This window comes from Oncorhynchus keta, chromosome 4 (genome assembly GCF_023373465.1).
Source record: "Oncorhynchus keta strain PuntledgeMale-10-30-2019 chromosome 4, Oket_V2, whole genome shotgun sequence".
Lineage (NCBI taxonomy): Eukaryota > Metazoa > Chordata > Actinopteri > Salmoniformes > Salmonidae > Oncorhynchus > Oncorhynchus keta.
In genome coordinates, this window is record NC_068424.1 from 4,540,326 (window position 1) to 4,557,825 (window position 17,500).

Below are 17,500 nucleotides of genomic sequence, written 5' to 3' on the forward strand. Positions count from 1 at the left end.
ACTCTGAACCAACTATATTAATTTGTGGACAGGTCAAAAGCATTAAAAATGTATGTCAATTTAGCTAGCTAGCTTTCTGTTGCTAGCTAATCTGTCCAGGGATATAAACCTTGGGTTGTTATTTTACCTGAAATGCACAAGGTCCTTCTACTCCTACAATTAATCCACAGATAAAAGGGTCAACTTAGTTAGTTTCTAGTAATCTCTCCTCCTTCAGGCTTCTTCTTCTGTGGAGTTTACATGGGTGGATGGCAACCAACTTTTAAGGTGCATTACCACCACCAACTGGACTGGAGTGTGTGCACCTCAGTTCATCTTTCAATCACCCACGTGGGTACATGCTCCTAACAACCAATGAGGAGATGGGAGAGGCGGGACTTGCAGTTCTAATTTCAGCACCTGGCTACCCAGACGCTCGCTGAGTGTTGATGCAATGATTGAATAACATGTACTTGTGTAAATGCATGTCGGTCTGGGTGATGAAATGCCATTTTTAACCGTTTCTACAGAGACTTGGCCGTGTAGAGAAAGGCAGTATTACAGTGCATGTCTACAAATAAAAGAGAAACTGAAAAGTGACAAGATTTTACTGTACAGTAACATACTGTATATTTCCACAAAGATACTAAATCAAAAGTTGGTGACTACATTACGTAAATAGTTAATACTTTTTTTTCATATGATTTAAAAAAAATAAAATAAAAACTATTGACACAGTATATAGATGGTTGGTTTCCTTAAACAAACCTTAGAAGAAGAAAAAAACATTAAAAATAAAAAAGACAACATGAAAAAAACTAAGAGAAATACACATCCTTTGTGTAGTACACAGCTGGCATCGTTTCAGAGGACATTTGTATCTGCTCAATGCAAGTTCACCAGTCTAGATTCAGTCTTTTTAAATCCTCTTCCTCCTCCTCCTCCTCCTCCTCGCACCCTCAGTGGTCTTATCCTTGTGCCTCTAGGGTTATGGGCCCCACCCTACCACGCGGCAACAGCGCCCCCTAGATGTCCCCCTTAGCCTCGTTGTTGTTCATCAGCTCCTTCCTCTGGGCCAGGAAGGGATACATACACTTATCAGCACCCAGGAACCTGTACATACAAACGATGGCCTCGAAGGGCAGGAAGCTGTAGAGAGGAGAGAGAAAACAGAGGTCAGACACACAAAGCTCTTCATTTAGAGACATGAGTTCATTCACAATACACTGGAGAAAGGAGAGGGACTGAGTTCATTCAGACACTGGAGAAAGGAGAGGGACTGAGTTCATTCACAACACACTGGAGAAAGGAGAGGGACTGAGTTCATTCAGACACTGGAGAAAGGAGAGGGACTGAGTTCATTCACAATACACTGGAGAAAGGAGAGGGACTGAGTTCATTCAGACACTGTAGAAAGGAGAGGGACTGAGTTCATTCAGACACTGGAGAAAGGAGAGGGACTGAGTTCATTCAGACACTGGAGAAAGGAGAGGGACTGAGTTCATTCACAATACACTGGAGAAAGGAGAGGGACTGAGTTCATTCAGACACTGGAGAAAGGAGAGGGACTGAGTTCATTCAGACACTGGAGAAAGGAGAGGGACTGAGTTAATTCACAACACAATGTAGAAAGGAGAGGGACTGAGTTCATTCAGACACTGTAGAAAGGAGAGGGACTGAGTTCATTCAGACACTGGAGAAAGGAGAGGGACTGAGTTCATTCAGACACTGTAGAAAGGAGAGGGACTGAGTTCATTCAGACACTGGAGAAAGGAGAGGGACTGAGTTCATTCAGACACTGGAGAAAGGAGAGGGACTGAGTTCATTCAGACACTGGAGAAAGGAGAGGGACTGAGTTCATTCACAACACACTGTGGAAAGGAGAGGGACTGAGTTCATTCAGACACTGGAGAAAGGAGAGGGACTGAGTTCATTCAGACACTGTAGAAAGGAGAGGGACTGAGTTCATTCACAACACACTGTGGAAAGGAGAGGGACTGAGTTCATTCAGACACTGTAGAAAGGAGAGGGACTGAGTTCATTCAGACACTGTAGAAAGGAGAGGGACTGAGTTCATTCACAACACACTGTAGAAAGGAGAGGGACTGAGTTCATTCAGACACTGTAGAAAGGAGAGGGACTGAGTTCATTCACAACACACTGGAGAAAGGAGAGGGACTGAGTTCATTCACACTGGAGAAAGGAGAGGGACTGAGTTCACAGACACTGTAGAAAGGAGAGGACTGAGTTCATTCACACTGTAGAAAGGATAGGGACTGAGTTCATTCAGACACTGGAGAAAGGAGAGGGACTGAGTTCATTCAGACACTGTAGAAAGGAGAGGGACTGAGTTCATTCACAACACACTGTGGAAAGGAGAGGGACTGAGTTCATTCACAATACACTGTAGAAAGGAGAGGGACTGAGTTAATTCAGACACTGTAGAAAGGAGAGGGACTGAGTTCATTCAGACACTGGAGAAAGGAGAGGGACTGAGTTCATTCAGACACTGGAGAAAGGAGAGGGACTGAGTTGATGTGAGTGATGTGGAAAGAGAGGAGAGTAGAGTAGAGATGGCAACCACCCATTCATGCCAATAAAGCATGTATTTATGAATTGAATTGAGAGAGAGAAAGACTGGACTGACCTTTTCATGAAGTTAACCATGTATACTATGCGTGGGGTACAGATCATAGCCTGGTCGGTGAGAATGGCCCTCATAGACTGTGTTACGCAGAACTCTGGCTTCAGGGGAGGCAGGAATGGCTCGATTTCTTTCCTGTGCAGACAGGAAGTGGCATAAAAGTTAGAGACAGCCAGAACGAACGCACACATAAACACAAGGGGAAAGTGCCCAGGGTGCTATTCAGCAACGTAGTGCAGAGACACAAACAGACAACCAAGTCTGATCTTATCTAAAACACATCGATATCAACACCTATAATAGTCCAGTTCAGATACTGAAACCCTTACACTTACACAGCGAAGGGGGAACCATTGTAACTAAAGAGGGGAACAGTATTCACGGTACACCTGTTAGGGGAGGTAGAGAGGGTGTCCCTTGGTTTGGTAGAGCTCTAGGTGAAACACTGACATCGACATACAGGTTAAGGCACGAGTCAACTCCGTAGAACAATGCAGTACACCGAGTGTACAAAACATTAAGAACACCTTCCTAATATTGAGTTGCGCTCCCTTTTGACCCCCCCGGAACAGCCTCAATTCATTGGGGCACGGACTCTACAAGGTGTCGAAAGGATGCTGACCCTTGTTGACTCCAATGCTTCCCACAGTTGTGTCAACTTGGCTGGATGACCTTTGGGTGGTGGACCATTGTTGATACACAAGGGGAAACTGTTGAGCTTGAAAAACCCAGCAGCGTTGCAGTTCTTGACACCAACCGGTGCGCCTGGCACCTACTAACACACCCCGTTCAAAGACACTTATATATGTTGTCTTGCCCAGTCACCCTCTGAATGGCACACATACACAATCCATGTCTCAATTGTCTCAAGGATTAAAAATCCTTCTTTAACCACCTGTCTCCTCCTCTTCATCTACATGTCTCCTCCTCTTCATCTACACTGATTGAAGTGGATTTAACAGGTGACATCAATAAGGGATCTTATCTTTCACCTGGATTCACCTGGTCAGTGTATGTCATGGAAAGAGCAGGTGTTCATAATGTTTTGTACACTCAGTGTACAGTACAGTGCATTGCAGTACATCACTAGCCCATTGCAGTACATCACTAGCCCATTGCAGTACATCACTAGCCCATTGCAGTACATCACTAGCCCATTGCAGTACATCACTAGCCCATTGCAGTACATCACTAGCCCATTGCAGTACATCACTAGCCCATTGCAGTACATCACTAGCCCATTGCAGTACATCACTAGCCCATTGCAGTACATCACTAGCCCATTGCAGTACATCACTAGCCCATTGCAGTACATCACTAGCCCATTGCAGTACATCACTAGCCCATTGCAGTACATCACTAGCCCATTGCAGTACATCACTAGCCCATTGCATGTATCCACGTGTATACATTTGTACATAATCTTTCTAGTTTGCGAGTTTTTAGCCAAGTTATAGCTCATTTACAGTCAGCAAATGGGGGAAGTGATTGCTTCCTACAAGAGCACATAAAGGTGTATATTTCCAGACATCTCTGAAAAGCCAATCAGGTAACGGAGAGCTTTTGTTCTGTCTTAAAGGGACAGTGTTGTATTTCAAGAGAGAGGTTTGAATAAGATAAGTAGCCAATAGGCAGAGGGGTAACACAACATTCTAGAACTCTTTGAAAAGTGACTAATGTGGAGAGCTTTTGTTCTGTCTTAAAGGGACAGTGTTGTATTTCAAGAGAGAGGTTTGAATAAGATAAGTAGCCAATTGGCAGAGGTAATTATATAATAATTTGTCTGATTCACCTGTAATAATGGTTTGGGAATAATTATGCATTTTTTATTGTGTCAGTCACCTCCTTGTCTGAAGGACAAGTGGATAAACAGGTTAAAGGTCAAGCCCTGCGTGTGTTCTTCTTCTAAAGTCTGATGGAATGTAGGTCTACATTGAACACCACACGTTGTCTGCTCCTGTAGTCTGAATGACAGAACAGCTATTTCCATGTTCAAATATTATGGGATGCATTTTCTCCATAGTTTTTGATGGTAGGACACTGCGGTAAGGCCCATATTTTGATCAAATAGCCACAGTGACCTACTTGTCCAATGTTTAAAACTGTAACTCAAAGTGGGTAGGTACAGCCTCAGTGTTCACAATAAACGCGAGTCATAAGTAGAATTTTCACAACGTTGAAGGTTGCGTGTGCTCTCAGTAGACGGGACATTTGCTCCGTGACGGAATTTGTTTTTAAGGAACATTGCTGTTAGCAGTAGGCTCCCTGGTTTCGTTTAATTTAATAATTAAATTTAATTATTAACCTCCAACGTATATTTAAATAGCCATTTAAATGCTAAGTGATAAAGCACTACGAAAATGTTATGAATCACGTTCTGATAAATTGATTTGAGAGGAATGACTGATTATTTGATTGATGGATGGATGGATGGATGGATGGATGGATGGATGGATGGATGTCTCACCTTATCCTGCAGCCTTTGAACATGCCCGTGTCCACCAGGTAGGGACACACCAGCGTCATCTTAATGCCGTCCTTATCCGAAGCCTTGATCTCGTGGCTCAGCGACTCGTGGAAGCCGATGGCCCCGAATTTACTGGCGCAGTAATCCTATAGGGGGTCATGAGAGGAAAAGGTGTCCCTGTTAAATCCTGTGTAGCTATCATACCGGAGTAAAGACACAGTTGTAGAATTACACTGGAATAGAATGGGATTGGATTGGTTTATGGGCTGGGATTGGATTGGTTTATGGGCTGGGATTGGATTGGTTTATGGGCTGGGATTGGATTGGTTTATGGGCTGGGATTGGATTGGGTTATGGGCTGGGATTGGATTGGGTTATGGGCTGGGATTGGATTGGGTTATGGGCTGGGATTGGGTTATGGGCTGGGATTGGATTGGGTTATGGGCTGGGATTGGATTGGGTTATGGGCTGGGATTGGGTTATGGGCTGGGATTGGATTGGGTTATGGGCTGGGATTGGATTGGGTTATGGGCTGGGATTGGATTGGGTTATGGGCTGGGATTGGATTGGTTATGGGCTGGGATTGGATTGGGTTATGGGCTGGGATTGGTTTATTGGGATTGGATTGGTTTATGGGCTGGGATTGGATTGGGTTATGGGCTGGGATTGGATTGGTTTATGGGCTGGGATTGGATTGGGTTATGGGCTGGGATTGGGTTATGGGCTGGGATTGGGTTATGGGCTGGGATTGGATTGGGTTATGGGCTGGGATTGGATTGGGTTATGGGCTGGGATTGGATTGGGTTATGGGCTGGGATTGGATTGGGTTATGGGCTGGGATTGGGTTGTGGGCTGGGATTGGATTGGGTTATGGGCTGGGATTGGATTGGGTTATGGGCTGGGATTGGATTGGGTTATGGGCTGGGATTGCATTGGGTTATGGGCTGGGATTGGGTTGGGTTATGGGCTGGGATTGGGTTATGGGCTGGGATTGGATTGGGTTATGGGCTGGGATTGGATTGGTTTATGGGCTGGGATTGGATTGGGTTATGGGCTGGGATTGGATTGGGTTATGGGCTGGGATTGGATTGGGTAATGGGCTGGGATTGGGTTATGGGCTGGGATTGGATTGGTTTATGGGCTGGGATTGGATTGGTTTATGGGCTGGGATTGGATTGGTTTATGGGCTGGGATTGGATTGGGTTATGGGCTGGGATTGGATTGGGTTATGGGCTGGGATTGGATTGGGTTATGGGCTGGGATTGGATTGGGTTATGGGCTGGGATTGGATTGGGTTATGGGCTGGGATTGGATTGGGTTATGGGCTGGGATTGGATTGGGTTATGGGCTGGGATTGGATTGGGTTATGGGCTGGGATTGGATTGGTTTATGGGCTGGGATTGGATTGGGTTATGGGCTGGGATTGGATTGGTTTATGGGCTGGGATTGGGTTATGGGCTGGGATTGGATTGGTTTATGGGCTGGGATTGATTGGTTTATGGGCTGGGATTGGATTGGTTTATGGGCTGGGATTGGATTGGGTTATGGGCTGGGATTGGATTGGGTTATGGGCTGGGATTGGATTGGGTTATGGGCTGGGATTGGATTGGGTTATGGGCTGGGATTGGATTGGGTTATGGGCTGGGATTGGATTGGGTTATGGGCTGGGATTGGGTTATGGGCTGGGATTGGATTGGGTTATGGGCTGGGATTGGGTTGGGTTGTGGTTGGATTGATTTATGAGGCGGGGAGGGTTTGATGGTTTGCCGGGGGCCTAATCTTCAAAAGCAGCTTGGGCAAACCTAGAGAGGATAAAGGAGATGAGACTGTGCCCACGTGACATGCCTGCCAAACTATGGTTCCTAAATTAATAGTCCCTCCTGCCTTAAAATCACATTCAATTTCTATGAAGTATTATAGGTTAAAACCTTGACTGTGCTCCAGTCCCTTTGAAGAGAGACTTAATGGTTATGGATGAGTTCCCGCCTGTGCAACAACAGCTAGGAAAACAAAAAGGCAATGGGGTAGCGGTGCCTAAAGACAGAATGAAAATGACACCACTCTGGAATGGAGAGAGGGAGTGAAAGGGAGTCCATGTGTTCTAGAATATTAAAGAAGCATTCTAGAAGGCTTCTCTGGAACACACAACAGAGAGTGACAGCTACAGCCACTCTTCTTATTGTCGCCGGGACAAATGACCACATCAAATCCTTTTAACACTGACTCAGATAACACACAAAAAGAAACAGTGAGGGGCCTGGACGAAAGATGACCCCCCACACACAAAAAAAAAAAAAAGTGAAAACAAAGTCCCCTCCATTTAGAGTGAATTGGCTGTGATGTGAATACTGAGAGAGCTGCGATGGTTTCACAAAGAACCTGATGAAGATGTCTCCCTCCCACGGAGACATGTCAGCCTGTTCTTCACTCAGAGCCAAGGGCCCTATGGGCCCAGCCCCAGACCCCCCAGCTGCAAACAGAGGGCCCCATAACAGGCCCCCAGCTACAGACAGAGGGCCCATAAGAGACCCCCCCAGCTACAGACAGAGGGCCTTGTAACCCGTAAGAGGGCCCTGTAACAGGCCCCCTAGACCCCCCCGAACTACAGACAGAAGGCCCCGTAACAGGCCCCCCAGACCCCCCCTACTATAGACAGAGGGCCCCGTAACAGGCCCCCAGACCCCCTACTATAGACAGAGGGCCCCGTAACTGGCCCCCAGACCCCCACAAGCTATAGACAGGCCCCAGTAACAGGCCCCCCACCCCTACTATAGACAGAGGGCCCCGTAACAGGCCCCCTAAACCCCCTACTATAGGAGGACCCCGTAACAGGCCCCTAGACCCTCCCCCCTACTATAGACAGAGGGCCCCGTAACAGGCCCCCTAACCCCCCTACTATAGACAGAGGGCCCCGTAACAGGCCCCCAGACCCCCCCCAAGCTATAGACAGAGGGCGCCGTAACAGGCCCCCTAGACCCCCCAAACTACAGACCAGAAGGCCCCGTAACAGGCCCCCAGACCCTCCCTACTATAGACAGAGGGCCCCGTAACAGGCCCCCAGACAGAGGACCCCGTAACAGGCCCCCAGACCCTCCCTACTATAGACAGAGGGCCCCGTAACAGGCCCCCAGACCCTCCCCCTACTATAGACAGAGGGCCCCGTAACAGGCCCCCAGACCCCCAAGCTATAGACAGAGGGCGCCGTAACAGGCCCCTAGACCCCCTACAGACCAGAAGGCCCCGCAACAGGCCCCCAGACCCTTCCTACTATAGACAGAGGGCCCTGTAACAGGCCCCCAGACCCCCCTACTATAGACAGAGGGCCTCATAACAGGCCCCCATACCCCCCTTACTATAGACAGAGGGTCCTGTAACAGGCCCCCAGACCCCCTACTATAGACAGAGGGCCCCGTAACAGGCCCCCAGACCCCTCCTACAATAGACAGAGGGCCCCGTAACAGGCCCCCAGACCCCTCCTACAATAGACAGAGGGCCCCGTATAGACAGAGGGCCCCGTAGCAGGCCCCCAGACCCCCCCTACTATAGACAGAGGGCCCCGTAACAGGCCCCCAGACCCCCCCTACTATAGACAGAGGGCCCCGTAACAGGCCCCCAGACCCCCCCTACTATAGACAGAGGGCCCCGTAACAGGCCCCCATACCCCCCCCCTACTATATACAGAGGGCCCCCAAAGCTCATCTCTGTTCTTTAAATTTCCAGCGTTGGGGGGAATAATATGAGAAAGGCGAATATCTGTCTCTGTGTCGCTGTCTCTGTGTCGCTGTCTCTGTGTCGCTGTCTCTGTGTCGCTGTCTCTGTGTGTACTACATAGTACTACTAACTAACCAAGAGAGAGTGTCTCATTCATGTGAAGTAACTCACCTCCACACCAGCTGTGCTGAATAGCCCCAGAGAGCTGGCAACCGTCACAATGTGGCCGTGGTTCAGCTCCAACATCTTGGGAAGGAATGCCTTGGTGGTCTATAGGAAAGAGAGAAGAGGGGGAAGGAGGGAAAAAAGAGTGGAAGGTTAGTTTACTGGTGCAGTTTGTCTCTGCCAAAACCCTTTGATCCTCTTTTTGTTTCTCTCTCTCTCTCTCCTTCTCTATCTCTCTCCCGCTCTCTCCCTCTCTCTCTCCCACTCTCTCCCGCTCTCTCCTTCTCTTCCTCTCCCTCCCGCTCTCTCCCTCTCTTTCTCTGCATCACCATGGAGAAGAGAGGGAGACTTTGACAGACAGAGGGAAAAGCAGGAGAGAACGAGGGAGAGAGAGAGAGCACACCACAGAGAAGAGAGATGGTTTACTGTATGAGTCTGTTCTTTCCCACACAGATCCAGTACCCAGCGCTGTGCCCAGCTCTAAAGACCCGCTGACAGAACCAATCACAGGTCCCCGTTCACTCACCATGGACCACAATGCAATTCAACCGCTGTCCACCGACTGCCCTCTGTGCTGCCCAAGCAGAACAATACTCAAAGTGATAGGAGAGAGTGATAGGAGAGAGAAAGTGATAGGAGAGAGAGAGGGAGAGGGAGAGAGAAAGAGAGATAGTGATAGGAGAGAGAGAAAGAGTGAGAGGTTGTGTATCCCAAATTGCACATTATTTCCTACATAGTGCCCTACTTTTGACCAGAGTCCTTTGGCCTTCCCTCTAATGGTTAACATAAAAATGTAAGAAGGATTAAGCTGATTCTAGATCTGTGCCTTACTGAAACTTCTATCTACTGGGATCGGTGAGAAACATAACACTGAGAGAGATGGAAGACTAACACTGGTGGAGATTGAAGACCAACACCAACTCTCTTTCTTTCTCTCTCTCGGAGGACCTGAGCCCTAGGACCATGTCCCAGGACTACCTGACATGAGGACTCCTTGCTGTCCCCAGTCCACCTGGCCATGCTCCTGCTCCAGTTTCAACACTGAGCCCTAGGACCGATGGACATGAAGGCTCCTTGCTGTCCCCAACCTGACTGTGCTGCTGCTCCAGTTTCAACTGATTATTATTCGGATTTATGAACATTTGAACATCTTGGTCTGTTCTGTTATAATCTCTACCCGGCACAGATGGAAGACTTCCTAGGTTTTGGCCTTTCTAGGGAGTTTTTCCTACTGGTGCATTGTTTGCTGTTTGGGGTTTTAGGCTGGGTTTCTGTAAGACCAGCTGATGTACACTGATTTGATTTGATTTGATTTGATTTGATTTGGTGGAGATTGAAGACCAACACTGGTGGAGATTGAAGACCAACACTGAGAGAGATGGAAGACTAACACTGAGAGAGATGGAAGACTAACACTGAGAGAGATGGAAGACTAACACTGAGAGAGATGGAAGACTAACACTGAGAGAGATGGAAGACTAACACTGAGAGAGATGGAAGACTAACACTGAGAGAGATGGAAGACCAACACTGGTGGAGATTGAAGACCAACACTGAGGGAGATTGAAGACTAACACTGAGGGAGATGGAAGACTAACACTGAGAGAGATGGAAGACTAACACTGAGAGTGATGGAAGACTAACACTGGGAGAGATTGAAGACTAACTGGGAGAGATGGAAGACTAACACTGAGAGAGATGGAAGACTAACACTGGGAGAGATGGAAGACTAACACTGAGAGAGATGGAAGACTAACACTGAGAGAGATGGAAGACTAACACTGAGAGAGATGGAAGACTAACACTGAGAGAGATGGAAGACCAACACTGGTGGAGATTGAAGACCAACACTGAGGGAGATTGAAGACTAACACTGAGGGAGATGGAAGACGAACACTGAGGGAGATGGAAGACTAACACAGAGAGATGGAAGAGTAACACTGAGAGTGATGGAAGACTAACACTGGGAGAGATTGAAGACTAACTGGGAGAGATGGAAGACTAACACTGAGAGAGATGGAAGACTAACACTGGGAGAGATGGAAGACTAACACTGAGGGAGATTGAAGACTAACACTGAGGGACATTGAAGACTAACACTGAGAGAGATGGAAGACTAACACTGAGGGAGATGGAAGACTAACACTGAGGGAGATTGAAGACTAACACTGAGAGAGATGGAAGACTAACACTGGGAGAGATGGAAGACTAACACTGAGGGAGATTGAAGACTAACACTGAGGGAGATTGAAGACTAACACTGAGGGAGATTGAAGACTAACACTGAGGGAGATTGAAGACTAGGGAGGGCCTAACAGTGCTAACTTCACTTAGTCCTGAGGTGTTGGTGTCGAGGAGGAATACCAACAGAACAACTTTCTGCTTTGCTTTATCTTGGCCAGGTCATAGGTGTTCTCATCTAGCCTACCTGGTTAAATAAAGGTGTTCTCATCTAGCCTACCTGGTTAAATAAAGGTGTTCTCATCTAGCCTACCTGGTTAAATAAAGGTGTTCTCTACTGGCCTACCTGGTTAAATAAAGGTGTTCTCATCTAGCCTAACTGGTTAAATAAAGGTGTTCTCTACTGGCCTACCTGGTTAAATAAAGGTGTTCTCAACTAGCCTACCTGGTTAAATTGTTCTCTGCCTACCTGGTGGTGTTATCTACCTGGTTAAATAAAGGTGTTCTCAACTAGCCTACCTGGTTAAATAAAGTTCTCTACTAGCCTACCTGGTTAAATAAAGGTGTTCTCATCTAGCCTAACTGGTTAAATAAAGGTGTTCTCATCTAGCCTAACTGGTTAAATAAAGGTGTTCTCTACTAGCCTACCTGGTTAAATAAAGGTGTTCTCAACTAGCCTGGTTAAATAAAGGTGTTCTCTACTAGCCTACCTGGTTAAATTAAGGTGTTCTCAACTAGCCTACCTGGTTAAATAAAGGTGTTCTCAACTAGCCTACCTGGTTAAATAAAGGTGTTCTCTACTAGCCTACCTGGTTAAATAAAGGTGTTCTCAACTAGCCTACTGGTTAAATAAAGGTGTTCTCTACTAGCCTACCTGGTTAAATAAAGGTGTTCTCAACTAGCCTACCTGGTTAAATAAAGGTGTTCTCTACTTACCTGGTTAAATTAAGGTGTTCTACTAGCCTACCTGGTTAAATAAAGGTGTTCTCAACTAGCCTACCTGGTTAAATTAAGGTGTTCTCAACTAGCCTACCTGGTTAAATAAAGGTGTTCTCAACTAGCCTACCTGGTTAAATAAAGGTGTTCTCAACTAGCCTACCTGGTTAAATAAAGGTGTTCTCAACTAGCCTACCTGGTTAAATAAAGGTGTTCTCAACTAGCCTACCTGGTTAAAATAAAGGTGTTCTCAACTAGCCTACCTGGTTAAATAAAGGTGTTCTCAACTAGCCTACCTGGTTAAATAAAGGTGATTTTTTTATTTAAATAACATGTTATGGTGTTAAATTGCACCTGCCCCATATATAAATATATATATATATATATATATATATATATATAAATATATAAATATATAAATATAAATATATATATATAAATATATATATATATATATATATATATATATATATATATATATAAAAACAATGTTTTATTATCACATTCGGTGTTGTATTACAGAGTCAACCATAGTAGTACTTTGTTGGTTGAGGATTGTCCATACTGTAGAACTTGATGAAACAGAGAAGTCAAGAGAAACACACAGACAGAGTTCTAGATTATATCACTGAGTTCAAACAAACAGAGTTCTAGATTATATCACTGAGTTCTAACAGACAGAGTTCTAGATTATATCGCTGAGTTCTAACAGACAGAGTTCTAGATTATATCACTGAGTTGTAACAGACAAGAGTTCTAGATTATATCGCTGAGTTCTAACAGACAGAGTTCTAGATTATATCGCTGAGTTCTAACAGACAGAGTTCTAGATTATATCGCTGAGTTCTAAACATACCCTGAAGGAGTTCCGTTCACAGAGCCAGAGAGAAGAGAGAGACAGGGAGAGACAGGGAGAGACAGAGAGAGTCAGAGAAAAGAGAGAGACAGAGAAAAGAGAGACAGAAAAGAGAGAGCCAGAGAGTCAGAAAAGAGAGAGAGACAGAGAAAAGAGAGAGCCAGAGAAAAGAGAGAGCCAGAGAAAAGAGACTGGTGTAGGTATCTCTCTGGGTCCGTCTGATAACCAGACTGGTGTAGGTATCTCTCTGTGTCTGTCTGATAACGAGACTGGTGTAGGTATCTCTCTGTGTCTGTCTGATAACCATACTGGTGTAGTTATCTCTGTGTGTCTGTCTGATAACCAGACTGGTGTAGGTATCTCTCTGTGTCTGTCTGATAACCAGACTGGTGTAGGTATCTCTCTGTGTCTGTCTGATAACCATACTGACTGTGTAGGTATCTCTCTGTGTCTGTCTGATAACCAGACCAGGTATCTGGTGTAGACTGTATATCTCTCTGTGTCTGTCTGATAACCAGACTGGTGTAGGTATCTCTCTGTGTCTGTCTGATAACCAGACTGGTGTAGGTATCTCTCTGTGTCTGTCTGATAACCAGACTGGTGTAGGTATCTCTCTGTGTCTGTCTGATAACCAGACTGGTGTAGGTATCTCTCTGTGTCTGTCTGATAACCAGACTGGTGTAGGTATCTCTCTGTGTCTGTCTGATAACCAGACTGGTGTAGGTATCTCTTCTCTCTCTGTCTGGTATGTGTGAAGCTAGAAGGAGCATTAATCACTTCCAGCCAATCTTCCTTTATGATCTACGGAGGGGGGGAATAGAGGGATTTAAAGAACTGGCAGGCAGATCATGGTAATGTAAGGTGGTGTACTCTGTTCTGCAACAGTAAGCTAGGTATATTACTGCAATAAGATCTGACGCAGAACTAAACATCACTTTTCCAGGACATTAAAATCTGAAATTGCTGCAATATTCAATTTATTGAGGGATGGGGCGTTGGGTGAGAGGAGGGGCGGGAGGACTTGCCAGAAGGAATATCAGGACTGGGAAAAAGAGCAGAGACAGGCCTCTCCGTGCCAAGATGGAGGTGGGTGTGTGGGGTTGTGTGTGCAAAACGGAGCATTAACAGAGATATGCCCATACCTGGTCCAGCCAACTCACTCAACCCAGAACCCACTCCCACACTGCATCATTATGTACAGGGGGAAAGGAGGGAGGGAGGGAGGCTTGGTTTTGATTTGATCCAGCAGCACAATGACTGGGCCTGCCTGCCATCAGGGCAGGAAAACAAAACATTTCTGGTAAACTGCTATTGAAAAGCTTTGGCTTTCAGGGCAGAACTGTGAGGTCAGAGATTGAGGGAAGACAGAGTTACACGTGTTTCTGTCTCTAGTAACCTCCAAGCAAACAGGGACCCCTCCGCCCTCTGCCCAAACCCCCAGGCCTCCCATGATTCCCTGCTTCTCATGGCATCTCTGGCGTGTCGGCCGGCGACCTCTGGCGACCTCTCAGACACGAAACCTGTGAAAATCGACCAGGGGTTCATGTCTTACATCAGAACGGTCCGTAATTGGGCCTCAAGGATCCCAGTTCCGCTGAATTACGCCGCCCTGCCCCCCCCCAACGAAAGCCGCCCTGCCCCCCGGGCCCCCCGCTGGGATGTCCTGCCCGCTGCTTGCTTCTAATTGCTGCAAGAGAATCTGGCCCACACAAAGCTGCTCACAGCTGGGGTGTCAGAGCATATTACTGCCTGTGTCTGACCAACAGGAACAGTATAATAATAATAAATATAATATAACAATATGACCAACAGGAATATCAACAAATACTGGACACACAGAAGGACCAGATGGTCATTTAATTAGAACAAACCCAACACTGACCAGAGGCCGGAGAGAGAGAGAGAGAGAACTGACACTGACTAGAGGCCGGAGAGAGAGAGAGAGAGAGAGAGAGAGAGAGAGAGAGAGAGAGAGAGAGAGAGAGAGAGAGAGAGAGAACTGACACTGACTGGAGGCCGGAGAGAGAGAGAGAAACTGACACTGACCAGAGGCCGGAGAGAGAGAGAGAGAACTGACACTGACTGGAGGCCGGAGAGAGAGAGAGAGAACTGACACTGACTGGAGGCCGGAGAGAGAGAGAGAGAGAGAGAGAGAGAGAGAGAGAGAGAGAGAGAGAGAGAGAGAGAGAGAGAGAGAGAGAGAGAGAGAGAGAGAGAGAGAGAGAGAGAGAGAAACTGACACTGACTGGAGGCCGGAGAGAGAGAGAGAGAACTGACACTGACTGGAGGCTGGAGAGAGAGAGAGAGAGAGAGAGAGAGAGAGAGAGAGAGAGAGAGAGAGAGAACTGACACTGACTGGAGGCCGGAGAGAGAGAGAGGGAACTGACACTGACTGGAGGCCGGAGAGAGAGAGAGAGAACTGACACTGACTGGAGGCCGGAGAGAGAGAGAGAACTGACACTGACTGGAGGCCGGAGAGAGAGAGAGAGAACTGACACTGACTGGAGGCCGGAGAGAGAGAGAGGGAACTGACACTGACTGGAGGCTGGAGAGAGAGAGAGAGAGAGAGAGAGAGAGAGAGAGAGAACTGACACTGACTGGAGGCCGGAGAGAGAGAGAGAGAACTGACACTGACTGGAGGCCGGAGAGAGAGAGAGAGAGAGAGAGAGAGAGAGAGAGAGAGAGAGAGAGAGAGAGAGAGAGAGAGAGAGAGAACTGACACTGACTGGAGGCCGGAGAGAGAGAGAGAGAACTGACACTGACTGGAGGCCGGAGAGAGAGAGAGGGAACTGACACTGACCAGAGGCCGGAGAGAGAGAGAGAGAACTGACACTGACTGGAGGCCGGAGAGAGAGAGAGAGAACTGACACTGACTGGAGGCTGGAGAGAGAGAGAGAGAGAACTGACACTGACTGGAGGCTGGAGGCCGGAGAGAGAGAGCGAGAGGGTGAGAGAGAGCGAGCGAGAGAGAGAGGGTGAGAGAGAGAGAGCGAGAGAGAGCGAGAGCGAGAGAAAATGAGAGAGAGGGTGAGGGTGAGAACGAGAGCGAGAGCGAGAGAACTGACACTGACTGGAGAGAGAGTTAGAGAGAGAGAGAGAGAGAGAGGGAGAGAGGGTGAGAGAAAGGGAGAGAGAGAGGGTGAGAGAGAGAGGGTGAGAGAGAGAGAGAGAGAGAGAGAGAGAGAGAGAGAGGGAGTGAGGGAGAAAGAGGCAGAGAGAGAGACAGAGAGAGGTCCACAACAACATTTCTGTTTTGATTGCTGTATTGATTGAGGCTAGAGTAAGTGGAGGGTGTGTGTCGTCATAGCGACAGAAGGGAATTGTTGTGGTGGAGAGAGACTCAGTCAGGTGTGTGTCGTCATAGCAACAGAAGGGAATTGTTGTGGTGGAGAGAGACTCAGTCAGGTGATTGAGTGGTTAATCCTTTCATTTGCAACAAAGCAAAAACACTTGATGCATAGAAAACATTCAGGTACTGAACTCAAACATCCATACTATTCTGAAATCTCTTTCCCCTGAAACCTCAAGACTGCCTTCCTTCTGGTACACACACACACACACACACACACACACACACACACACACACACACACACACACACACACACACACACACACACACACACACACACACACACACACACACACACACACACACACACACAGGGCAACAGTGGTCAGCATTTCCCAGACTCATTAAAGAGAGACACAGACACCCTCTACTCTGTCACACAGACACCCTCTACTCTGTCACACAGACACCCTCTACTCTGTCACACAGACAGCCTCTACTCTGTCACACAGACACCCTGTCACACAGACACCCTCTACTCTGTCACACAGACACCCTGTCACACAGACAGCCTCTACTCTGTCACACAGACACTCTGTCACACAGACAGCCTCTACTCTGTCACACAGACACCCTGTCACACAGACAACCTGTCACACAGACAGCCTGTCACACAGACACCCTCTACTCTGTCACACAGACACCCTGTCACACAGACACCCTGTCACACAGACAGCCTCTACTCTGTCACACAGACACCCTCTACTCTGTCACACAGACACTCTGTCACACAGACACCCTCTACTCTGTCACACAGACACTCTGTCACACAGACACCCTCTACCCTGTCACACAGACACCCTGTCACACAGACACCCTGTCACACAGACACCCTCTACTCTGTCACACAGACACTCTGTCACACACACCCTCTACTCTGTCACACAGACACTCTGTCACACAGACACCCTCTACCCTGTCACACAGACACCCTGTCACACAGACACCCTGTCACACAGACAGCCTGTCACACAGACAGCCTCTACTCTGTCACACAGACACCCTCTACTCTATCACACGCAGACTCTCACACACACACACACAATACCCTAATCGCTAACTCCCTCCAACCACATCCAGCCAGCACAGCCCAGTCCAGTCCAGCCCAGCCTAGCTCAGCCCAGACCAGCCCAGTCCAGACCAGACTAGCCAGCCCAGACTAGCACAGCCTAGACTAGCCCAGTCCAGCTCAGCCCAGTCCAGCCCAGAC

At 47.4% G+C, this 17,500-nt stretch overlaps 1 protein-coding gene across 1 annotated transcript in view; it reads right to left on the minus strand.

Annotated features, from left to right (window-relative positions):
• LOC127916409 (retinol dehydrogenase 10-A-like) overlaps positions 1 to 17,500 on the minus strand; it is a 33,559-nt gene that overhangs the window by 607 nt on the left and 15,452 nt on the right. Inside the window, exons 3-6 of the mRNA XM_052498173.1 lie at positions 8,973 to 9,071; positions 5,091 to 5,236; positions 2,627 to 2,758; positions 1 to 1,128 (exon numbers count right to left, since the gene is read on the minus strand). The exon at positions 1 to 1,128 is cut by the window's left edge and continues 607 nt beyond it. Of these exons, the coding sequence (XP_052354133.1) occupies positions 1,005 to 1,128; positions 2,627 to 2,758; positions 5,091 to 5,236; positions 8,973 to 9,071 (501 nt within the window). The 3' untranslated portion in view covers positions 1 to 1,004. The remainder of the gene's footprint in view (positions 1,129 to 2,626; positions 2,759 to 5,090; positions 5,237 to 8,972; positions 9,072 to 17,500) is intronic.